Source organism: Spermophilus citellus, assembly GCF_964194105.1.
Source record: "Spermophilus citellus genome assembly, contig: SCAFFOLD_36, whole genome shotgun sequence".
Classification (NCBI taxonomy): Eukaryota; Metazoa; Chordata; class Mammalia; order Rodentia; family Sciuridae; genus Spermophilus; species Spermophilus citellus.
Window position 1 is genome coordinate 1,506,325 of NW_027673039.1, and position 25,959 is coordinate 1,532,283.

The 25,959-nt window shown below is 42.1% G+C and overlaps 2 protein-coding genes across 2 annotated transcripts in view; one reads left to right on the forward strand and one right to left on the reverse strand.

Moving 5' to 3' along the window:
* Positions 1–397: 397 nt before the first annotated feature.
* The window catches only part of LOC308640207 (vomeronasal type-1 receptor 94-like), a gene marked incomplete at both ends in the record, with an annotated part of 34,598 nt that continues 9,036 nt past the window's right edge, over positions 398–25,959 (forward strand). The window contains one exon of the mRNA XM_081312191.1: positions 398–1,081. Coding sequence (XP_081168317.1) covers positions 398–1,081 — 684 coding nt within the window. The remainder of the gene's footprint in view (positions 1,082–25,959) is intronic.
* Positions 22,265–23,185, reverse strand: LOC308640195 (vomeronasal type-1 receptor 94-like; the record flags this gene model as incomplete). The annotated part of the gene is made up of 1 exon (XM_081312187.1): positions 22,265–23,185. The coding sequence occupies one exon, from the start codon at positions 23,183–23,185 to the stop codon at positions 22,265–22,267; it is 921 nt and encodes a 306-aa protein (XP_081168313.1).

A 25,959-nucleotide genomic window follows, 5' to 3' on the forward strand; every position in this document is an offset into this window, starting at 1 on the left:
GAGAGGGAACTAAGGGGGTTTGTTTGTTGGCTTGCTTTATTTTGTGCTGGAGATTGCTCGGTGGTTAGGTGCACCAGCACCAATTACACCCAGTCCTTTTCTTTGTGTATTTTGAGAGAGGGTCGCACGAAGACGCCCATGGTGGCATCATACTTGTGATCCATCTGCCTCAGGCTCACAAGCACCCAGCATCTCAGTCATTGGGATTTTAGGCAGGCATCACTGTTCCCAGCACCAGAATTAACACATCACATGGAATAAAGGAATGTTTTGATGAATCCTCTTTATTTTCCTGATTGCAGGGTTGTCCATTGGGATTGATGAAGGACATATTTGCAAAAAGGACATTTTCTTGCCTTTTTTCCAAAGGTATTCACATAATTATTTCCTCCATAAGATGAACATAGCCAAGAGACTGTACAGTAATATTCACATAAAAAACACCGTGTACACCGTGATTGGCATTGGGGTCATGGCCAATGCCCTTCTTCTTCTCGTCCACATCTCCTTGCACATTACTGGGCAAAGACCTAAGCCCACTGACCTGCCCATTGGTCTCCTGGCCCTAATCCACCTGGTAATTCTGCTCATCAAGGGCTTCATAGCTGCGGACATTTTTACACCTCAGGGGGGCAGGTGGGATGACCTGACGTGTAAATTTCTCATCTACCTGTACAGGTTGATGAGGGGGTTCTCCATCTGTGCCACCTGCCTCCTGAGGTGTAAAAATGTCACCCTCAGCCCCAGGAGCTCCTGCTTGGCAAGGTTCAAACATAAATCCTCACGTCAAAACCTGTGTTTCCTTCTCTTCCTGTGGGTCATCTATTCATCCTTCAGTAGCCACCTCTTCATCTCCATTGCTGCTACACCCAATTTTACCTCAGACAACATTATGTACATCACAGAATCCTGCTCCTTTATCCCCATGACCTTCTTCCTCCGGCACAGCTTGTCCATCCTGCTGACCTTCAGGGAAGTCTCCCTTATAGGAATAATGACCCTCTCCAATGGATACATGGTGGCTCTCCTGTGCAGGCAAAAGAGGCAATCCCAGCATCTCCACAGCACGGGCCCGTCTCCAGTGTCATCCCCAGAACTGAGGGCCATCAAGACAATCCTGCTGCTCTTGAGTTGCTTCGTGGTCATGTCCATCTTGGACAGCATTGTCTCCTATGAAAGAATCACACTGAAGGGTGATCCAGTGTTTTACTGTATCCAGATCATTGTGGCTCATAGCTATGCCTCCTTCAGCCCTTTGGTGTTCATTAGTACTGAAAAACGTATAATTAGTATTTTGAGATATATGTGGAAGAAGACAGTAAATATTTCAGTAACCAGTGCTGGATAAATTCTGTTAAAATGAGAAAATGTGATTTCTTTGGGATGATGCACCATGGCACAGTATATATGCTGTTTTCTTTAAATATAATATAGAGTTCTTCTTCTCTTAGAGCTGTATACTTGGATATGTAAGTGGCAAATACATAAAAGAAAATCAAGCCATCTTTATCTGTGAGATATTACCAAGGTTTTATGTTTCTCATTGAGTCCTCCAGCAGGGACACTGAGGAGGATGCGACTTTTCATGACCTGGGCTATTCCAAACTATTTTTTTTAGGTACAATAGTCCAAATGATTTTCAATAATTGTATTGCCTCAGTTATCTATATTTTTTTCAAATTAGACATGTAAACATTTGTTACCATAAAACACCATATCATAGAGCATGCATGTGTGCACATGTGCACATGCACATTCACACATACACACACACACACACACACACAGTACATGCAGAGAATCATACAGTCATTTCCACAGCGTTGCTCATAAAACCATGTTTTTAAATAATCAAATGTAGAAAGAACCCAACACCCAGAAACATAAGAATATATAAACAATATGTTATTCAGACACTGGACTATTAACACTTAAAATGAAAGAAAATTCTGGCACAGGATGCCAAATAGCTCAGCCCTCAAGATACTCTACTCAGTGAAGCAAGTCAGTCACAAAAGAACCAATATTATATAAAAAGAACTTAAAGGAGGTTGAAGTTGGAGTTCCCAAATTGATAGACACAGAAAACAGAATGACATTCCACCAACCCGAGGACATGGGGTCTCAGGAATGTTGTTATCTTAACCCAGTGGTGGAAAATATCTTTTCTGAAATTAAAAAGCAAGTGATCAATTTCTTTTTTTAAAAAAATTAGGTATACTTGGACATATGTATATGTTTTATTTTATTTATTTATTTTTTATGTGGATCAAACCCAGCACCACACCAACGCCAGGCAAGTTCCTGTCCACTGAGCCAAAACCCCAGCCCAATGATAAAATTCTTAACATGCCACAATGTCATGTGGTGAGCTTAAAATATTAGAGCCAATTCCTTTCAGTGTTTTGAAGATGTGTTTTTGAAAACTCAAATCTTATTCTCAGTCTCTCACCCTATGATTATACATGTTAGCAAACGTAGTTAAATGCACATGAAGTTTATTAACTCATTATTGCACTGTTACAAAAATAAAAAGAGAAGAATCAAATATAATCCCTCTAGAAAACCAACAAACCTCAATGATAATTAATAAAAAAGAAAGGAAGGAACAAAGCTAATACAAAAATATACAAAGGATACTAAACCAGAAAATCATTAGGACCACAAGCGTAAGTTGTTATACGTGTCAATAATAACCTGGCGTGTGAGTGAATTCCTCAATAAAAATACAGAGACTGTCTACATGCATTGCTAATCCCAGTTGTGATTGATGTGCAAACAGTTTTTATTTCCTTACTTTCAAAAAAATTTGATAACTTACACATAGAAAAGTACCAAAAAAAATGTTCAGGTGTATAAATATGTCAGACACGTAGTCCTCAAGGCCAGGGCCAGCAACAATACTTGAAGTGCATGTCCTCCAGGCCCTAATCTTCATTTTACAGAAGTGGCAGAAAAGAACACACTTTTAGAACTATCATTTACATTTTTATTTTACAATTTTGTACAGAAATGATACTATGTGTGTTATACAAGTTGATTCTTTAAAGCCTCCTCAATATCTATTTTACCTTAAATAAAGCAGGTATATGAGAGCATATCAATGTAATATTTTTGGGTGGTGCTGGGGATGGAACCCAAGGCCTTGTGCATGTGAAGCAAGCACTCTACCAACTGAGCTATGTCCGCAGCTCTGATGCAAATTTTTTTTTTAATGTATAAATATACCAGAGAACAATGGGGCTGTGTGCCTGTAATCTTCTGTGAGCCATCAAACAGATGTGCACTCATGGAAAATCTTTCTAGTGTCATTTGAGGCTTGTCATGGAGCAGACTGAAAAATGTTGAGTAAGTGAAATAATAAAATTGTCATTTTGCCTGATCATCACATTTTGGGAAACATGATTTTTTTTTCTAATGGTGTATAGAATTTTCTTTTTAAAAAACACCCTGCCTGTCCTCCCTCATGTATGGAGGCTAAAAAGGTTTCCCACATGGAAGTGCAGCTTAGCAAAGGCTGGGAAGAGGCAGGAGAAGGGGCACTGGAAGGTGCAGTCAAAGGAGGGTGAGGGGTCCCTGGGCACAGCTGCAGGCCTGGGGTGAGCAGTTCCCAGGAGTAATCTGTGAAGATCTCAGCTGAATCTAGAATAGATAGAAAAAAGGTGAACTTTGGCCAACTTGGTTTAGACACCTGGAGTAAGAGTATAACCAAAACAAATCCATACATGGACTTTGAAAAGATGACAATCATTTTTTATTACTGCAGATGGACATCATGTCCGTTCTTCCAACATCCAAGTGAAACTGGTAGATTATGAAGCAAGCATCTTGATCTGGGAAGGCCTGATAAATATCACAAAAAGTTCCATCAGTCCCAAGTCTGTTCTGAGCCAATCTAAGACCTACAAACCTTCCTGACCTCCTGCCCGGGAAGACTTGATCTGTGTGTGTTTTTGATTATTTGTCTGTTAGCTAAAATAATTATGATGAAACCCCAGGATTTCCAACACTAACTGGAAGACATGGTGGCTGTTTTTCCTTAATGATCATATCTGGTCCCTTTGGTAAATGACTCTACAGGTCACACAAGATCCAAACTCAGACATATCCACTCTCTTTCCTAACAGAGAACAACAGTTTCTCCCATATCCTGATGATGTTACAGAGAATGGATTTAGTTGACCATGAAATGCTTGAGGGGACAGGAAAAGTTGTAGCCTCAGCACTAAGTTGATCCTCTGTAATATTTGAGCTGGGCACCGCATTGTGCAGCTGCAGTTCCAGCGACTCAGGAGACTGAGGCAGGAGGATCTCTTGATCACAGGAAGTTCAAGACCAGTCGCTGCAATGGAGGAAGATTGCATCTCAGAAACAAAAAAGGGACAATATTTGAATATTTTCTGCTACAGAGTATTAATAACTTAGAGCGAGTGAGGCAAAGAAATGCACTCCATGCCTAACCTTCTTCCTCTGGTTCAAGTAGACTTTTAAGAAGTCAGGAGAACAAGCAGCCTCCTACCTTTGCAACCAGAGCCATTGGGAGACCCACCACCACACGCCCCGAAGTGCATTTGGATCCTCCACATGCTGTTCCAGAAGGAAGATGATGGTTTGTGTCCTCTTCAGGGGTTTAAAATTCTGCCACTGAACAGTATTCACACTGGCCTCTTAGGGTTCAATCAGCAGCCTGACTTCTTTGGTTCAGGCCACATTACCATAGGTCAAGCCATAGCCACCTGCCATCCAGCTGTATTTCTGGGCTGGAAGGATGCAGAACAGGTTGGCCTTTTAGTCTCAGGTTGTCTGTATCATTGGCTGTGAGCCCTGTGTGCCACTTTCCTACACATGGCATAGGTCTAGCAAGAAAGACAGATCATTGGTTAGGCTCAGGACCTGTAACCTGGGCTTGAGAGTTCAAATCCTGACTTTCCTCACCTATTTCCTCTGCAATCCACTGACTTAATTTATCTGGGTTTTGATTTCTTCACTGTAATGTGGGGAATCGTAATACTACTGCATTCATAGAATCACTCAGAAAATTAAGAGTTAATACATGGTGTCTGTGTACACAGAGGAGAGCTGTTACTCTTACCTTTTCAATGTCACATGATGTATAAATTGCATGACATCCTTGGTTGGGGGCCATGCTAGTAATCTTATTTGCATCCTTCGAATCTCAGGACAACATGATGCCAAATGAGTGCTATTATTTGTTCTCATTCACATGATAACCCTAAAACAGATACGGTCTCTATTTTACACTGAGGCTGAAAGAACTAGGCCACTACTTCAAGGCTGCAAGGCCAATGAAATTTAGATGGGAACATGGATTAGATCTGTGTGTTTCCAAGACATCTGAGTGCTCTCCTGCACTCTGATTCCTGATCACCTACTTATGCTTTTTTCTCCCCACTCTTTATTGGTTTAGCATTCAGACGAAAATAAAATAACATTGAAAAAGTTAAATAATTAAGTCAGAAAAAATACATGGGGAAATAATGTTATAGGTATATTGGGAAAAAACCTGGAGTTAACACGGAGGGGATTTCATTATTTTTATTGATGTTTGTTGCTCTAATAAAAAAAAACAACATACATCAAAACACCTATTGCCTCATGTACCTCAAAAGAGTTGTACTTAGGCAAGATATTTCTGTTCCTAACTAAACAAAACTATTCTTCCAAAATGCTTTTTTCCAGCAAAGGGTTCACAGTCATGGTCTACTTATGGACAAGGGAAGGTATCTGCTTTAGGCAAGTTCAGTAACAAAACAGCCCATATATCATTTAACACTTTTTTTTTGAAACTATGAATTGAACCCAGGTGCATGTGACCTCTGAGCCACATTCCCAGTACTTTGTATTTTTTTTTTTATTTGGACACAGTACCTCACTAAGATGCTCAGGGACTCACACAGTTGTTGAGGCTAGCCTTCAACTTGAGATCTTCCTGCCTCAGCCTCCTGAGCCGCTGGCATGACAGGTGTGCACCACCTCACCTGGTTTGATAAAAATCTTACAAAGAACAACAGAAGTTTCATCTCCCTCATCCTCATTTAGGTTTTTATCCAACATCAACTAATTTTTGGAAACTCAGGAGGAAATAACGTGGGATGAAACTGTGAGGGGTTATCTGGCCCTGCTTAAACATGTTCTCGTCCTCTCCAGTGTGGATTGGAAGAACTGGATTATTCATTTTTTGGTATAATGAGCATCACAGCACTGATGTTGGCGTAGCCATTGCCCACCAGCATCTGGAACACAAGGCGAACCAGATCCTTCTTCTGCATTTTCCCATAAGAGGAGGAGATCACGCAGTCAACAAAGTACATGATCACAAAGGAACCCATGAGGAGCAGGATGGTCCTAGTGGCCCTCTGCTCTGTGGAGGCCTGTGCAATCCTTCTGGTGTTGTGGAGGTGCTGGCACTGCCTCTTATGCCTCCAAAGGAAAGCCACCATGTACCCACTGGAGAGGGCCATGAGCCCGAGAAGGAGGACATCCCAGAGTATTCCTACCAGGGAAAATAAGATCCTGTAATAGTAACCTGTGGGGGAATCCTGCAGGATTTAGTGGAAAACCAAACATCTGATGTGTCATTCGAGGGGCCTTCAATAGAGACTAAAATACGAACATTAATGAACATGTTGAACACCCAGAGAAGGAGAAAGCACCACAGACTGTGCTGTGGGGACGTGTGCTTGAACTTGGCCAGAAAAGATCCTCTGGGGCTGAGGGTGGTGGCCTGCAGGACACTCAGTAGGCAGGTGGTGCAGATCGACAGGCTCCTCATCAGCCTGTACAGGTAGATGTCGGCTTTACATGTGATGTCGTTCCAAATATCCTGAACCCCCAAAATGTCTATATCCAGGAACACCCTGATTATGAGCATCAGCAGATGAATCAGGGCCAGGTGAGCGATGGCCATGTCCATGGGCCTGGTCCTGCGCTGGACAAGGAACATGAGGATGTGGAAGAGGAGGAGGAAGATGATGGCTGTGATCCCAAGGACAATTTGGGAATAAAAGACATTTCTTACAGAAAGAAAAATGGAAAGGGTACTGATCTTGGTCATTTTCTTTTTTTTCTGGTGAAAAGACATATAGAGTCCATGTCTGAGGATCAAATAAAGATAAAATTCTCATCAATCACAGTGGTTACCAGTTTCAACCTCCCCAACCACCAAGTTCTCCAACCTCAAAGTAAGTGGGCACTTATATAATGCACCCTTTCCAAACTCTCAATACACAAGCAAAACATCTTTTCTGCTTATCTCCACTGGTAGGGCCAGGATTAATTTGTCTTGGCATGTGCAGCAACCTCATAAATAGCTCAGTAGGTAGCATCCAAAGTGAGTTCATGTGGGGCAGATGGCTGGAATGTCCACATAGAACTCTCAAGGAAAGAATGTGGATGCTGGATGAAGCCCCATACAGTTCTATATTTTCAGTGTTCTCTGTTCTGGATTGCTCATCACCAGTTTAGAGACAAAATATGAAAAATGTTAGCTCTGAAGGCAGACTTCTTGAATTTGTTTCTATATATATTTTTGGTACCAGATATTGAACCCAGGTTTATATAACCACTTTTATTATTTTACATATATTTGATTATGCCAGAGAAAACCATAAATAAGTGGGCAGAACCATCCATTTTTAGCAGGATTTAATTCCAAAATTTCTTTTCTGTCCCCTCTTTGGCATATGCAAAAATTTTGAAAAGTAATCATTATTTAAGTGTGTGTGTGTGTGTGTGTGTGTGTGTGTGCATGCACACGTGTGTGTGTTTTAACCAGGAATTAAACTCAAAGGTGCTTAACCACTGAGCCACATCCCTGTTTTATTTTTTTTAATTTTTATTTTTTAGTTGTATTTGGACACAATATCTTTATTTTTTTTTTATTTTTATGTGGTTCTAAGGATCAAACCCAGGACCTTGCACGTGCTATGTGAGCGCTCTTCCACTGAGCCACAGTCCCAGCCCCTTATTTTTATTATGAGACAGGGTCTCACTAAGTTGATGAGTCTACCCTTTAACCTGAAAACCTCCTACATCAGCTTCCCAAGCTGCTGGGGTAACAGGTACGCAATGCAACAGCACACCAGGAAAATCTTAAGTACTTTAGGGGTCAGAGTTTTTAGTGTTTTAATTAGGAGAAAGGAATCCAAACTCACTCTGATAATGGAGTTTACATAAGAGAACAATATTTCATATCTTCTTTTCATAAGCAATATTTCATATCTTCTTTTCCCCAGAGGAGAGAGAGACAATAGTGTAATAGAAAATTTGATGGTTACAATCTCATGGTATAGCTCCCTATAGAATGAAGGTATTTTCTTTATTTCCATCTTAATTCTGCCTTATATCTATGAATTATGTAACATTTACAATGAGGTGAGCAACATATCCCCCCATTCTATCATCAAAAAAACAAGTGGGTAAGACTAGCAGTCATTCCCACAGCTACCTAAAAAATTATAGTTTGATAACATCAGTTATGAAGTGTGAGAAAAAATAACAACCAGGAGTCCACACAATTTAAATATTTTAGCCTAGTTAAATGATTGACTTGAAATCTTTGCGGAAGTGTCATTGTAAATAGTGGAAATTAATTCATGATATTAGAAAAATGTAATCTCCTCCAAATGATTCATTTAATAAGAAGTGTTTTTTTTTCCTTCATTCACACATTTGGGTAAAGAACATTCCCTCCCTTGTTCTGCTCAAGAAAAACAAAACAAAAAAAAAAAAGTGGTAATATAATGGTCCAGGAGTCTCCACATTTGAAGAGTCACAGATGGTTATTAGTAGGCACAGTGCTACAGGTAGCTATGGATAGATGATGCCTATTCCTGTGTGCACACTTGAAGTGAGTTGTAAGATGTACACTCACATTTTGACCCCAAAATACCTTTACAGCAACACAAACTGGATATGTAACTCTTGAAGAGGCCTTTAAAAAATTACAGAAAATGAAATAATTATGATTCCCTTCTATCATGTTATGAAATACAGGTTTGTCTTCAATTCAGTTTAATGCAGATTAGAAAATAAAATGGAGAGCATCGAAAAACAGGAGAAACAGGCTACCTGATATATCTGTGGACGGAGGGCTCAGGACCCTGGTTTCAGCCCTGCCAGGGGGATGGCCACCCTTCCTGCATTGTCATGGGAGGGAGGGATGGAGCCAAGAGGGCCCATGGACGTGCAAACACAGGAAAACCTTATCGTTTTCCCACAGTGCTGATTATGGGAAGTGGCAGGGTCACATGCTGTCATGGGTCCCCCACAGGCATTAGCTCCCTGCAGCCCCAGGACACAACAGGCCGAGAAGCAGCTGGCCGTCTTCACACTGTGCGGGTCACACACGTGTGTATCAGTGAGACCCACAGGGCTCTCCATGGTTCACAGGTAGATGTCTTATAAAGAATGCAATGTTGCTACTTCTGTGCTAATTTATCAGTTTTGTTAGAAAACATCCTGAAAATGTGGACATTTCATAAAAGCAAGTTAAAAGGAATCCTCTGAGCCTGTCCCCTCCCAGCTGTGCCTCACCCCACTCACACCTGCCATGACTAGTCCAACCACGAGATCAGGGAGAAGACTGAAGCCTGTCCATCACCAGGATGATCCCAGAACACCTCCTCAGCTCTGGGGAGAGAGGGGCTGCAGCAGCTCCTGGCTGCCCTGATGGCCCGAGCCCCAGGTCATGACTTAATCCCTGGTGGAAACAAGGTCTCCTCAGACTGGAGGTTCTGAATATGATGATATAAATACAAAGAGAATAATGTGCAAAAGAAGTTCAGGGACAGGTCCCAGTGAGGGAGAGTCCAGTGGGAAAGGACAAGGAAAGTCTAAGTGGGCAGACTAGTGGAGAACAAATGGAAATGGAAATCTAGCTTTTAAAAAATTATCCCCAGGGTCCTTAGAGCTGAGGGTATGAAGTCCTTTCCAGGGAACTGTAACCCAGTGGAGACACCATTTCCTGCCCTGACCAAGGAGCGATCACTTAAATATCTCACATTGTGCCACTGTCCAAATCATGGACAACACAGAGATACATGTCATCACCCAGGGGCCAGAGACTAGTGAACAATCCCAAAGTTGATGCATCCCAGTCAGCAGTGAGGAAAGCAGACCCACAGCACTTGGGCTTCTAGGGCCTGGGTGTGGAGGGATACTGGCTGGAGGGAGGGAGGGGGACATAGCTGCTTTCTCAGGTGCCCCATGGACACCATCATGTAAATACTATGATTTGCATCCTCGCTTCCTGATGTGCAATCGATACATGAAAGGGCACATGTCATTTGTTGCTATCGCGCGCAGATCAAGTTCACCATCATCTCTCCACTATCATCCCCTTTCTCCTTGATGACCTGGAGGGAGGATACCATTGGACCTTTGAAAGCCAGGAAGGGGCGGTCACTACTGTCCTTTTGTTGTGATATTAAGCAACTACACTCCTAGTTCCTGCTCCAGAGCTGGAGGCATAATTTAGAGCTATGTGAGAACCTAACATATCATTTGGTTATTTTGATTCTTCATCACAATCACAGAAGCCCCCTCACACACTGGTGCTGCATCTCAGGAAGAGAAAAGCACTTACTTGGGCAGGTCGGTTGGGGAGTCAGGGGACCTGAGTGGATCCTGCACTGTTTTAAGGAAAAGACGTCTTTAACTCACCTCTCTGTAGGGCTTTAATTTTAGCTTCTGCAATAAGGTGACAAGATCCCACTGGAGAACTCAGAACTGTGGTTTCCCCAGTGGAACATGTCACCTGACTCTTACTTTTACTTTAGTCTCTGGTGGATAATAGCAACCTGGGGAGAATCAGACTCAAAACTTTTCTCTTAATTCACTGGACACATCTGTGTGAGGAATCTGAAGGCTCCCAATCACATAGACCACAAGCATTCTCTCCTTTTTTAAAACCCATATTCAAGTTAGTTCAAACCCACATCATATATTGTAACAATTTTACTCTGGGATAGGTGGTTCCTGGCTCCTCCTATGGATTCCAAGTGGCTCTGGGGGTCCTCTCTCTAAAATGTGAGACCATCTTCTTGGTCCACTCTCAAGCTGACCATGTGGTTAGAGTAATATGTCTTCTGAGATTTTAAAGCTCAGCCCCAGTATTTCCCGTCTGTTTCAGGTTAATAAAAATAACAAAATATCCATTATTATGATAGCAAAAGAAGCAAAAGAAATTTAAGCCAATTTCTTTTCATTGTTCAGGAATTCTCCAGGATCAACTCTTCAAAAAAAATGTGGCACTGGGAATACTGGCCATCCATTTGTAGTATGATAAAATTTAACCTCTATGCCTCCTCACCCTTCATAAAACTCAACTCAAAATGAACAAGGACCTAGGTATTAGACCAGAAACCCTGTGTCCACTGGAAGAAAATATAGGCCCATCTCAGTATCATGTTGGTGTAGGAAGAGACTCCACTAGCAAGATCCCTAAAGAGCAAAAGGAAAACAAGAATCAGTAAATAAGATGCTATCAAACAAAGCAAAGGAAACAATCAAGAATGTTGGGCTGGGGTTGTGGCTCAGTGGTAGAGCACTTGTCTAGCACATGTAAAGCCCTGGGTTCGATCCTCAGCACCACATAAAAATAAGTAAACTAAATAAAGGTGTTTTGTACAACTAAAAAATAAATATTTTTAAAAAACAAGAATGTAAAGAGAGAGCCAACAGGATGGGAGAATGTCTTTGCCATCTGCCCCGCAAATAGACACATTCATCTCCAGGATATACAAAGTCTCATCTATTTGACACCAAACAAATGGGCAAGGTAACTGAACAGACACTTCACAGGAGAAGAAATACCAATGATCAGCAAACATGCAAAGATGATCAACATCTCTAGCAATTAGAGAAATGCACATTAAAACTACATGGAGATTCCAGCTCAATCCAGTCAGAATGGCAATTATCAAAGTTAGCAAGGATTCAGGGGGAAATTTTTACTCATACATTGCGGGTGGGCTTTTTAAATTTTTGCAACTCCTACAGAGAGCTATATGGAGACTCTTCAGAAACCGTGGACTGGAACCATCATTTGAATCAGTTATCCCACTCCTCAGTATATACCCAAAGGACTAAAAACCCACATAATTTAGGGAGCTGGGGTTGTGGCTCAGTGGTGGAGTGCTTGCCTAGCATATGTGAGGCACTGGGTTCGATCCTCAGCACCACATAAACATTAAAAAATAAAGTTATTTTGTCCAACTACAATTTTAAAATGTTTTTTAAAAATCCACCGTAATATAGTAAGGCAGCCACATCCATGTTTAGAGCAGCTCAATTCACAACATCTAAGCTATGGAACCAACCAAACTGCCCACCAAACGATGAATGCATAAAGAAAATGTGGTATATATACACCATGGTATATTACTCAGTCAAAATAGAAAAGAAAATTATGGGCCTGGGGTTGTAGCTCAGTGGTAGAGCACTTGCCTAGCAAGTGTGAGGCACTGGGTTCAATTCTCAGCACTGAATAAAAATAAATTTTAAAAAGGTCCATAGACAGCTAAAAATATTTTTTACCTGATTGTTATTTTTTAAATATATGACAGTGAAATGCATGACAATTCTTATTACACACATAGAACACAATTTTCCATAACTCTGTTTGTATATAAAGACACCAATTTGTATCTTCATACATGTACTTTGGATAATGATGTCCATCACATTCCACCATCCTTGCAAACCCCCTGCCCCCTCCCTTCCCCTCCCACCCCGTGCCCTATCTAGAGTTACCCCACTATGAGTCAGTTACCTTATATCAGAAAAAAAAAAACATTCGGCATGTATTTTTGGGATTGGCTAACTACACTTAGCATTATCTTCTCCAATGCCAACCGTTTACCTGCAACATTACCTCCCTACAATGCTGAGGTCTGGCTTTTAACTTGGGATCCTCCTGCCTTAGCCTCACCCGCCACCAAGTTTATCGGTCAGGGCCAGCATCCTAGCTTCTGCCCAAATTTTCAATCACAGAGCAAGGATCATACCTGAGTCCCATAAGGCCAAAAGGAGTCTAGACCCTGGTGCCTCCTGTGTGAAACCTCACGTGCACCCATGAAGCACCTGAGGGACCACAGCTGCAGGCTTCATTCCCCGCTTTGGGGATGCAAACTGGCAGCAGAAGAAAGGCAGGCTCCCACCAGCCTCATCTCCCCCCTCTACCTGGTGACCTTGAGCAGGGGACTCCTCTCCAAGTTCCTTCTGGGGTGGAAGTGTCACTGAGAAGTCATGAGAAGCATTATTGTCCCCCTGTCAGGTTTAGCAAAAGAAGCTGGGCAGAGCCAGAGTGATGGGCGGAGTGGTCCTGGGAGGCCAACCCTTGGGAGCAGTGGGCAGGGCGGGGCCCAGCGAATGCGCAGAGCTGGGGGCAGAACCCAGCAGAGTGAGCGAAGCCCCCCCGCCCCAGCAGGCGGGGCGGGGCCTAAGGAAGGAAGTGGGGCGTAGCAGAGCAAGGGGAGCCCAGCGAATGGGTGGAGCTGGGGGCGGAGATAGCGGGTCTGAGTGGAACCCTACTAGTGGGCAGGGCTGAGGGCGGAGCCGAGCAGGGAGTGAAGCCCCACCGCTAAGAGCAGCGAGGCCCGGGGCCAGCAGAATCACAAGGGAGGCGCGCCCGGCCCAGGCTCCCCTTGGGAGCCCAGCGCCGAAACAAGGAGCCTCCAGGGCGGGCGCATGAGCACAAGGCGAAGAAACCCCAGAGGCACATGTATCTGGAAATCCCCTCAGAGATCGCCTTGGACCCGGGGGGAGCAGGCCCTGGGCCTCCCCTGGCCCGAGATGTGACCCCAGAGTCTGCTCTGCTGGGCCACAGTTCCCCACTCACACAGGAGGCCACGGAGGGAGGTTCAGGACCCGCTGCGCAGCCTCGTTCCTCCCTCCTCACGGTCGCGGTGGACTCTCCGTGTGTCCAGGTGGGTTGGGATCCAGGGGTCTCTGGGAGGGTCCTGAGATGTCGCCTTGGAGACTTGGTTTCTGGCGGAGAACCCTCCTGGTACCCGTGGTGTAGACTGTGAGACCTGGAGGCCGAGAGGGTGGCGGGTGGCGCGGCTGTCACCTCTTGTCCTGGCCCGGCCCCCGCGTTGCCCACACCGACCCCGGCAGGGCGTCCTGGCCCTGGGCAGAGTGAGAAGCGCGGACCAGGAGTGGCCTCGATCCCGCCAGGGCGACCTTGGGGATTCGCTGCAGCAGGACACGGGCGACGCCGCCTCTCAGGCTGGACAGAGGCCAGCGCAGCTCCGGGGTCTCTAAGGGATGGTATGGCGGTGGCGGCGGGGGCGGGGAGAGCAGGGTGACGGCGACATCCTGGAGATGGACAGGTGGACAATAGTCAATACTCCGTGTCGCAGGCTCCGCCCTGGACAGTGAGGACACAAGTGAAGACCCCTGGCCAGGAGTCCCCGTGTCCCCTCCTGTTCCTGGTCTGGCCCGAGAGTCCAGGCGCTGAGAAAGCGTCGGACACTAGGTGGCACCAGAGCTGCGAAGGCGCCAAACAGGCGCGGGCTTCTTTAGGTCCCTAATGTCCTGACATCCTCCATGGGGACGTTTCCACTGCTGAATTGTCACACTGTCACTCAGCTGCCCTGAGACCCTCCTACCTGAGATAAAGGCCTTCTTCAGGAGATGGCCCTCGCCGCCTTCTGCAGTTGCGTCCCCATGAGTCCCCCAAACTTCCAAGGACATCTGTCAACCTGTCCTACCTGGTGCTTGTTTTCTGCGTTTAGTATCATTTCCCCCATTAGAAGTGCTGAGCTGCGCATTGGACACGAGGTGGTGCCAGAGCTGCATGTAAACTCTCCCTGAAGCCACAGCCTTGGGCTCTGTGCTCATCAGCCTGGTTCCTGGAAAGCCTTCAGGATTCCTCTAAAGAGCAGCAACTAGTTTTAGTGTAACTCAGTGAATTTGATGCATGGGATGAATTTTCCCGCCAGGAAAAGGAGGATTATTACACTCTGCCCAGAGTGTTTTGGGTCCATTTTCTTGGAAAGCAAAATACACAATTAGATCCCCAAGTGGATGAGGGTCTTAATTGAGCCTTGACCTCTCCCTACAACTGTCATTACTGGGAGGCTTCTGGAATCCCTGCCAATGTTGGAGGCATTTTCGTCTCTTTTTTGGAGTTCTGATTTTCATAAGCCATGAAATAGATTTCAATCAGAATCATCCCCACCTGATGAGTTCCATTAGTGTTCTACTGAACTAATACTACATAAAGATGTAATGTGCTCTGGTTTCTAGAAAAAAAAAAGTTTCACTTCAAATGCATGAACCTTGTATTGCTTGCTATCTGAGAAGAAATCATAAAATAAAATTACATCAAATATCATAATAGTGGATGACACCTTTTTTTTTTCTTTATTTCTTGTAGGGGGTGGGGGGAATTGGGGATTGTACCCACAAATGCTTAACCACTGACCCACATATCCAGCCATTTTTTCTGTATTTTATTTTGAGACAAGGTCTTTGTAAGTTGGTGAGACTGGGTTTGGACTTGTAATTTTCCTGCCTCAGCTTCCCTGAGCTGCAGGGATTACAGGTTTACAAGGGCCCACCTGGCTTACTGCTTTTAAAAAAATACATTTTAAAATATACCTATAAAGTATACATTTGTGGCATGTAAGGTATTTATATACAATCAATCACTTGCTTCTATAAAGCTTTTGTTTTGCAAGATACCTCTGAGAGTATAATAGGGCAAATGCCTATAAGTCTTGCTGGGTTTTTCCACAATCCTCAGGCCCAAAGAAATCTGTGGGACCTGAAAGTTCCTTTTAGGAGTATCTCCTGCAGGGTTTTGTCTTTTGAAAATGCCTCAGTTTCTTCATTTGGAAAATGGGGCTCATGATCTCTGCTTCGTGGTGTTGGGAGAATTCAGCCAGATGTTGGTAGGGGACAGCTAGCTGCCGTAGAAGGCCCCTTAGGTGCTGAACCCATAGAACATGTGCTGTCAATCCCTCATCCCCTCTTAGAATCTGTGGCAGTGAGATTGAGTGGGACATTTATATGAAGAACATCATGGGGACTTTAATAGGAATTAAAGATCCTTGCATTGGATCTGTAGAGTGCTTTCAGTAGTATGGTGTTTTAACAATATGAATTCTGCTTATCCAAGAACGTGGGAGGTTTTGCCCTCTTCTGAGGTCTTCTACAATTTAGGGAGGAGGGTCAGAAAAAAGAAAGACAGTCACATGAACCTGACATGACTTTGCTCTGCACATATATGAATACACCACAGTAAATCTCCACATCATGGACAAATACATGGCTGCAACCTAACTAGAATAAGACCTATTCCGTGGTTGTATAAATATGTCAAAGTAGACGCTATTGTCATGTATAATTTAAAAGAACAAATAAAATAAATATGAGCCAGACACAGTGGCATACACATGTATCTCAGCAGTTCAGGAGGCTGAGGCTGAAGGATCCTGAGTTCAAAGCCAGCCTCCCCAAGAGGGAGGCCCTAAGCAACTCAGTGAGACCCTGTGTCTAAATAAAACACAAAATAAGGCTGGGATGGGGCTCGGGGGTTCAGTGCTCCTGAGTTCAACCCCTGCTACCCCCAAAAAATAATTAATTAATAAGAAGTGTGCATAAGCTGTAAACATTCAAACCTTTGCATAATTACAGATTCAAAACTAAAAGAAAAAAATGGGAATAAGAGGTAGAAGAAATAATTGACTAAGTTTTTTTACAAGCTTGATGAAAGAATATTAACCAAAAAACTGGAAGTAATCCTATATCAAAATATCATCAAAATGAATGGAAATACTCTTGCTGAGACCAGGTTAAGAATTATACAAAATTTCTTGTAAACTTAAAAGCTGTAAGTATAGTTTCTGTTTCAGAATATTGACATCACCAATATTTTTAAATGAGTATCCAGGAGTTCAGAGAGAAGAGAGAATGTTTTTTTTTTTTTTTTAAGTAAAGAAATCAGGGACAGGCATAGTGGTGCACACCTGTAACCCCAGCAAAAATCCTGAGATCCCAAAAATCTAAGATTAATGGACATAAATATTATTTTCCCAAGTTTTAGGAACTTGTATTGCTGGATATTTTGTCACCAGGAATGGGAAACAACCACAACCTTTTCTCTATAAATAAACTTGCAACCTCACTGTCATGCACCTAAATGGTTGAGTACAGGATCAGGACTGACTCTATTCACTTGTAATTTGTGAAATTAGTTATGGACAAGAAATGCTTCGTGAGAAAAATCCTAGCAGATGTTTTGCAGTAATGCAGGGTCACCCTGTGCAAGCTGAGGTTTTGATATAGAACCCAATTTCCTTCTAAGGTCTTTGAGACTTGGAAAAATTGCAGAGTACAGAGTCACGTATAACCATAGTATTTCTAATTGAATTATGATATACACAAATGACAATGTCACTTTGCATTTAAAATGCCTGAAAGCAGGAGGTTGTCTTAAAAGCAGAGGTCGCCCTCCAAAATCAGCACATCAGGTGCCCTAGAGGACAGTGAGAGCACATTGCTTCCCGAGACCCTGGGACCCAGAAGACAACAAGACCATATCATTTTTAAAAAAAAATTAAATTTTTTTAAATTAGTTACACATGAAGTAGGATTCATTTAGCACTTTGCTATATCCTACATAGATGGGATACATTTTTTCTCATTTTTTCTGAGTGTACATGTTGCAGAATCGTATTGGCCGTGCAATCACGTATATACATACATTAATAGTGTGGGTTTCATTCTACTATCTGTCTACCCCCACATCCCCTCCGTATCTTAAAAGTGTAAACAAAAACAAATAAACAACTCTTTTCCTCCAAATGTTATACATGAAGACCGAATCATTTTTCAAAAATAGAGTTGAAAATGACGTTTTTCAGATACGGAAACCTGGATATATTCATACACAGGGCATACGCAAATAGAATATGTCCAGGATCCAGATGAATCAAAACACGAGTTGTCCAGGATTCAGATAAATGAGAAATGATGGAAACCTGGACCTGTGGATCGAAAGGAAGAATCAAACGCATGATCAATGCCCAGGAGAACCCAAGACACTATGTTTGATCTGCGTGGCAAAGAATGGCAGCAGATATGGGTCCATCCATCCCTTCTTCTCATATCCCGTTCTTTATTGGACTTTGCTTACAAAACACAAGTACAATGGTGATATTTATCAGAATTTCTTGAGGGCCGTGACAGGCATCCAACCAGGCACAGGGCACCTTCCACAGTCATGGTGACCTTTCCTTTCACATCATCGCCCTCCTGACTACTGTGACAGGACACCTCATGGTGGCTCTGATTGGCATTTCCTTGAGGATTGATGGATGTTGAGCATCTTTTCATTGCTCACTGGCCACACATGTGTTTTTGCTTGGTTGGGATATCTATTTATATCTTATGCTATTTCTAATGAGGTTATTATTTTTTTTACTAAGTTCTGAGTTTTTTTTAAAGAGAGAGTGAGAGAGGAGAGAGAGAGAGAGAGAGAGAGAGAGAGAGAATTTTAATATTTATTTTTTCTTAGTTCTCGGCGGACACAACATCTTCAGACACAACATCTTCGTTTGTATGTGGTGCTGAGGATCGAACCCGGGCCGCACGCATGCCAGGCGAGCGCGCTACCACTTGAGCTACATCCCCAGCCCCAAGTTCTGAGTTTTTAATAAAGATTATTTTTTTTGTGGTTCTGGGGACTGAACCCAGGGCCTTGTACTTGCAAGGCAAACACTCTACCAACTGAGCTCCATCCCCAGCCCCAAACGTTGAAAATCAACCTCTTTCCTGATATATGATCTGAAAATGTAGTCTTCATCCTGTATATTGTCTGTTGACAGCTGATTGTTCACCTTTCTGTATAGAAGATTTGTAGTTTCATGTCATCATATTGCTGACTTTGTTGCCTGTACTTTGGTGTGATATCCTAGAAATGGTTTCCTATTCCAATGTCATGACGATTTCCAACTGTTTTTTTTTTTTTGGGGGGGGAGGGCAGGTTCACAGATTCAGGTCTCACATCTACATCTTCAATCCATCTCGACTTGATCCTTGTGTGTGCCTTAGGACAAAGGTCCATCATTTTCTTTTGCATACAAATATCTGTTGACAAGACTATTCATACTACATTGGCTACATATGGAAGGGCTTTGAAAGATATCTCCATGACATTGTATGAGGACGTTTATCAAGACACCCGTTCTGTTCCACTAGTATATAGGTTTACTATTATGTAACTATACCATAATATTTTTTTTTTCCTTTTTTATTTCTTTTGTATGTAGGTGTGTTTTTCAAGTGTTGGTGATGAACCCAGTGCATGCTAGGCAAGTGCTACATCTCCAAGTTCCATCCCCAACCCTAACACACTGTTTTAATTACTATAGCTTCATAATATATTTAAAATTTTAGTGTGGTTCCATTAGTTGTTTATCACGGTTGATTTACCTATTCAGGGTCTCGTATGGTCACATGTGGATTTTAGCTACATCATTTCCTATTTCTGTAAAATTTCCTCCTGAAATTTAGATAGGGATTGCATCTGAACTGATCTGTATGTACATAACTCTGATAGCATGGACATTTTGATATTGATTCCTCACATCATGAATACAATGCATGGTTCCTCTGATTCATGTTTGCTTTAATTTCTTGCATCATTTTATTTTTCTGGGTACAAGTGTTTTCTTTCCCTGGTCAAGTTTATGCCTCGGTATTTTGCTCTTTATAATGGTTTATTGTGGGGATTGTCCTCTGAGTTTTCATTTTACATATTTTGTGGCAATTGTAAAGAAACAAAACAGAATTCTTGGGATGTTGCCTTTGTGTTCTGCTGAATGCCTGTCAAAATCCTGAAAGGAATTCTGTGGGATCTTTAGTGTTTATACATATGTGAACACATCACTCATGAGACATTGTCGCTCCTTCCTTGGAATTTGTATGTTATTGGGTACCCCTATAATTAATCCGCATGTACTGAGTCACCTGTGACCCATGGATAAACCCCAGGCCTTCACCATGGATGATGCTTTCAACATGTTGAATATGGAGGACATCAAGATGGTTTGGTGCTAATTGTTCAATGTGTAGCCCTCCATCATGAAGTCCCGTGTCTCTGGGCTCCTTTTTGGAGAGGTGGGGTGTCTTGTGTTACTGGTTCACTCTCCTCCATCAATAGTTGCTCTGTTCCAGTTTCCAACCTCAGTGTTCCGAGGTGTGTGTGTCTAGGGTTCTCTTTTTCAATCTGGTTGTGGATGGAAATGTGTTGCTTCACATGTCTGTGACATTCTCCTGATGCACCCCAAAGTTCTAGTAGGTTGTACTTTGATCCTCGTTTTGCTCAAGGAAATTTCTGATGTCACTTGTGAGTTCTCCATGTGTGACTGGTTAAACTGTGTTGTTTAATTTCCACGTAGTTAGGATTGACAGTTTTCAGTCTTTAATTTTATCTTCACTCTATGGTGCTTGTTGATATACTTGATAGGATATCAGTGTCCTTAAGATTGAGGAGGCTTGTTTGTGACCTGGTGTGTTTCCTTTTGTGAGCGCTGCTCTGAGCACATCAGAGTAGTGTATTCTGCCCTTGCTGGGATGTTCTGCATGTCTCTTGGGTCCTTTTGTTCTGGTTTACAGCTACACCTTGATGTGCAGTCTTAAGTTTGTGTTGCTGTTATTGTGATCTCAGCCGCCCAATATCAATTGATTGAGGAGTTTCATTGATTCAGACTTAACACCTATTCATAATAACTTAAACAGCCACTTTGTTCTGTTTTATAATCTTTCAGACACATTTCTCCTCTTTTCTATGTTCCTTTTCTGATTTTTAAAATGTTTAATCTAATATTCTTTGCTTCCTTTACTACTTACATTTTTTAATAAAGACATTTGATTTGAGAGTATTTTAAATTTGGCTAATTTTCCAATTAAATAGAATATGTGACAAGTGCAAAATTTTTGCAGCACTGCTGTCATGATTGGTAAACTTCCACGTGTGACTTACTGTCTAAACCTGGTGTTTTGACCACATGCACATTTCACCCAGGAAAGGAGCTACCCACTTCGATGCTTAAGGTCTTTGGAAGGCTGAGCAGCACAGAGTGGTGCCTAAAAGCATCCACATGGAGGACACCTCTCCTAGGAGAGGCTGAGATCAAAAGTGAGCTTCTCAAAACCAATCTTCAAATCACTGAGACAAATCAGCTCCGATGTTTCAAAGCTCACCAAGTGACATTGTGGCACGTTTAGAGTCTTAGCCCTCACTTTATAGTTTCAGAAAGAATGTTTTCCACAACTGAATTGATAATTAAAAACACTTTTATGAGGATAAAATATATATATAATAAACATTCTGACCATTTTTCAGCATTCAGTCAAGTGGCCTGGAATCTATTCACATTATTGCACAACAGTCACCACCACTCACGTCACCACTCACGACCTAACTGAATAGAGGTTCTCCACGTACCAAGGGACAGCTCCCCACTGCCCCCTTTTCTTGGTCTCTGGGACGCCCTTGCTCCGTCACTCTGCCCACTCCAACTCCCACCGTTTTACAGTACATTTATACAATGTTTGTTCTTTTGCGACTAAACCGGCTTCACTGAGTAGAGTAACTTGGGGACTCAGCTATGCAGCCCCGTGCTCCAGAATATTTTCCATTTTAAGGCCATTGCGTATTGTTTACATATTCTTATGGTTGTAGATGTTGAGTTGTTTTTAAGTTTAAATATTTAAAGCCTGGTTTTAGGAGCAGTGATGTGGAAATGACTATTTGACTCCCTGCATGTAAAATGTGTGTGTGTACGCCTATGAGTGTGTATTGTGTGTGTGCTGGATCACGTGATATTTCATGGTAGAATATGTTTACAAATGTAGTTTGGGAAAATACAGATAATGGAGATGATGCAATATTTGAGAAGCATTGTAACTCTTGTGTATCTAAAAAGAGTTTGGAATAACCCAGGTTATGACAAGTGACATCCAACTCACAGGCCCCTATTAAGGATCCAGTGAGAAACATGACATCCCCATAATATTTCACAGAGTCACATGGTTTGGATTTCTTTGATGTAATTGTCATCCACGTATGTCCAAGTGGATGGTTTAACAGAGGAAGTGAGACTTTGCATTGCATTTAAACCAAAGACTCTACACACTCTGTCAAGATAAATCACTCCAAATTCAGCACAGTTTCTCACCTTAACAGAACTTATCCACCACTGGCTACTGCAATGTTTACTGTCTTCTCTCACATATATCTGAAAATACTAATTATACGTTTTTCAGTACAAATAAAAACCAAAGGGCTGAACGAGGCATAGCTATGGGCCACGAGGATCTGGAAACAGTAAAATATTGGATCATCCTTCAGTGTGATTCCTGCATAGGAGACAACAGTGTCCAAGATGGACATGACCACGAAGCAACTCATGAGCAGCAGGATTGTCTTGGTGGCCCTCAGTTCTGGGGATGATACTGGAGACAGGCTGGTGCTGTGGAGACGCTGGGATTGCCTCTTGTGCCTGCACAGGAGAGCCACCGTGTATCCACTGGAGAGGGCCATTATTCCTATAAAGGTAACTTCCCTGAAGGTCAGCAGGGTGGACCAGCTGTGCTGGAGGAAGAAGGTGATGGGAATGAAGGAGCAGGATTCTGTGACGTACATAAAGTTGTCTGAGTTCCAATTGGAGGTAGCAGCAATGGAGATGAAGATGAATAGTTGGCTACTGAAGGATGAATAGATGACCCACAGGAAGAGAAGGAAACACAGGTTGTGACATGAGGATTTATGTTTGAACCTTGCCAAGCAGGAGCCCCTGGGGCTGAGGGTGATGGCTTTCAGGACACTCAGCAGGCAGGTGGCACAGATGGAGAACCCCCTCATCAACCTGTACAGGTAGATGACAAATTTACACGTCAGGTCATCCCACCTTCCCCCCTGAGGTATAAAAATGTCCGAAGTTGTGAAACCATTGATGAGCAGAATTACCAGGTGGATTAGGACCAGGAGACCAATGGGCAGGTCAGTGGCCTTAGGTCTGTGCCCAGTAATGTGCAAGAAGTTGTGGATGAGAAGAAGAAGGGCGTTGGCCATGACCCCAATGCCAATCACGGTGTACACAGTGTTTCTTATGTGAATATTACTGTACAGTCTGTTTGCTTTGTTCATCTTATGGGGGAAAAATATTGTGACCACAATAACACACAAAAAATGTCTTTTTTTGCAAACCTGACCTCCTTCATCAATCTCAAATGAACACCACTTCCATGAAAAAAGAAGATTCATCCAACTGTATTTTTATTCCACATGAAAATTCATTTCTGATGCCGGGCACAGTGGTGTCTGCCTGAAATCCCAATGACCCAAGACGTTGAGGCAGGAGGATCACAAGAGTGAAGCCAGTCTGGACATCTTAGTGAGACCCTGTTTCAAAATACAGACTCAAAAGGACCAGGTGTAACTTCCTGCTGGTGCACTTACCCACCAAGCATCTCCCAGCACAGAATTTTTTTTTAAAAAACTGTTCTATTCACACCCTGGAGAATGCATCTCCATGTACCACCTTTTTTCAGTACCTTCCAATCTCACTGGAACCTCCAAGTGGCATACATATTGATACTTCAGTTTTCTTGTACATTAAGAATTGTCAGCCAGGTGCCATGGTGCACACATGTAATCCCAATGGCTCGGGAGGCTGAGATGGGAAAATGGCAGGTTCAATGCTAATATTAGCAAATTAGCAAGGACCTAAGCAACTTCCTGAGACCCTGTCTCAAAGTAAAAAAAAAAATTAAAAAGCCAGTGATTTTTTTTTTAAATGGGGCCATGTCATGGCTCAAAAGAAGTGCCATCTGTCTTAGAATATATTTCCTTCCTATTAACTCATTACTGAGATTGTCTGTGGCAAGACAAAATCTTACTTGATTTTCCATTTCCTGATCTTGTCTGTCAGGTGCATAATAGGAGGTCTACGAGTTGGGCTAAATTTCAGGGGGCATTAATTGCAAGAGACTGGAAGCGAGACTCTCCCAAACAAAAGTGTCCACAGACTGGACCTGCATGGAATTACTTCATGTCAGCACCATGTTAACTCTGGCTTATTTCCCACCAGACCAAATGTTTGTTATATATAAACAAGAAAATGTTGGTGTGACTTGTGATGTCGGACTGGTTGAAGTTGCGAGTCAGAGCTGCCATTTACCATAACTCCTTCTTAAGCACCCTGGGATGCTGAGGTCCAGTCATCTCAGCTGTCCACATAAAGAGTCCTGTTATGTGAATCCTGCAGAGACTATGTGGGAAAAAGTAAAGTGTGCCTACAAACCTTGGAAGTGTTCATGGCACATAATGAACTCTCTAGAAATGTTGGCTTCTGATTTTATTATCATATAATTTTTCGTGCACATGACTTGGGAGAATCAATGCAGTTCTTTTAATAACAGATCAGCTGTGTCCCTGCCTGAAAAGAAAGAGTAGAAAGAAATTACCACAGGACGTGGGGGTGCATGCCTGAAATCCCAGCAGGTCAGGAGCCTGAGGCAGGAGGATGTGAGTTTAAAGCCAGCCTCAGCCACTTACACAGGCTCTGAGCAACTCAGCAAGACCCTGTGTCTAAATAAAATATATAAATAGGGTGGAGATTTGGCTCAGTGGTTAATTGTCCTGTGTTCAAATTCCAGTTTAAAAAAATAGAAAAACCAACATAGTAGAACATTTGTACAATCCTATTCTGAGGACTTGAAACTTTATGTCTGTCCTTGGAATCCTCTGAGGTGGCTATATATGTCACATTTTTGTTCATCCTCTAGCCAGAATAACTAGCCTATGTTAGTACATTCTGGAAATATTACCAAGAGCATAGTTTTTTTTTCCTTCTCAAGACTTTACAATCAGAGTAGTAAATAGAACTACATTTAAAACAGACTAGGTGCTGTTTTAAAACAGAGTTGGTGTTTTAAGGTTTTAATTAAAGGACATGTGTCCAGCCCATTCTTGAAAGATGAGCTCTAAGATATTATCTCTATTACAAGTTCAAGGTGACACTTATCTGGAATCAAATGCCCAAGACTGAAATTTATGCTGGAGAATTTGTTGAATGATCTGCTGGAACAACATTTCTTGGAGAGTGTGTGCAATGCTTTTTGGGTTTTGTACATGAGTAAGAACATGCAGTGTTTGTCTAAAAAAGAAATTATCTACACCATTAGGGAAAAAGTCCTTCTTTTCCCAAATGTGGTGATCAGGAAAAATAAAAATTTATTCTTTCACTTATTCAGTATATTCAGGTTTGCTACCATGACAAGTCCATAAATGACACTAGGAAAATCTTCCACAAGGCACACATGATCACAGGCACAAATGATATTCCCTTACATCTTTATACATAAAATTACTTACATCTGTTCTTATAACAACTGTTTCATGTAGGTAACATATATTCTGATGAAGCTTTAAAGAATAAATTAAACGTCTATGTTTAAGTATAATCGTTTTTGTACAACACTTTAAAATAAAAATTTTAAATTTTAGTTCTAAAATTGTGTTCTCTTATGCCATTTGTGTGAAATGAAGACTTTGCTATCATTTTGTTTAATTCATGTTAAAACATGTGCAAGACAAGCACACAGCATTGTAAAACTTTCAGTAACATGTTTAAATCACTTCAAATCAGAGCATTCAAGAACATGATTTTCAGTCTTACTTCAAAATATATAGTTGTGCAAACATGAAAGTTTTAGAAAAAGTAGTAATTAGAAGAAGTCAGGAGTTTTCAAAGATATTTGGAAATTAAGACCTCAGTTTATATATGCTTTAAAATGACCAGAAATCTTATTTTTCTGAAGGCAAAACTTCACAGTAGCAGCATGAAAAATGAGTCTCCTCTCTCCAGAGCATTAAGGAGAGTGAGCAAACACTTTCAACAACTAAAATGGTGTACACCC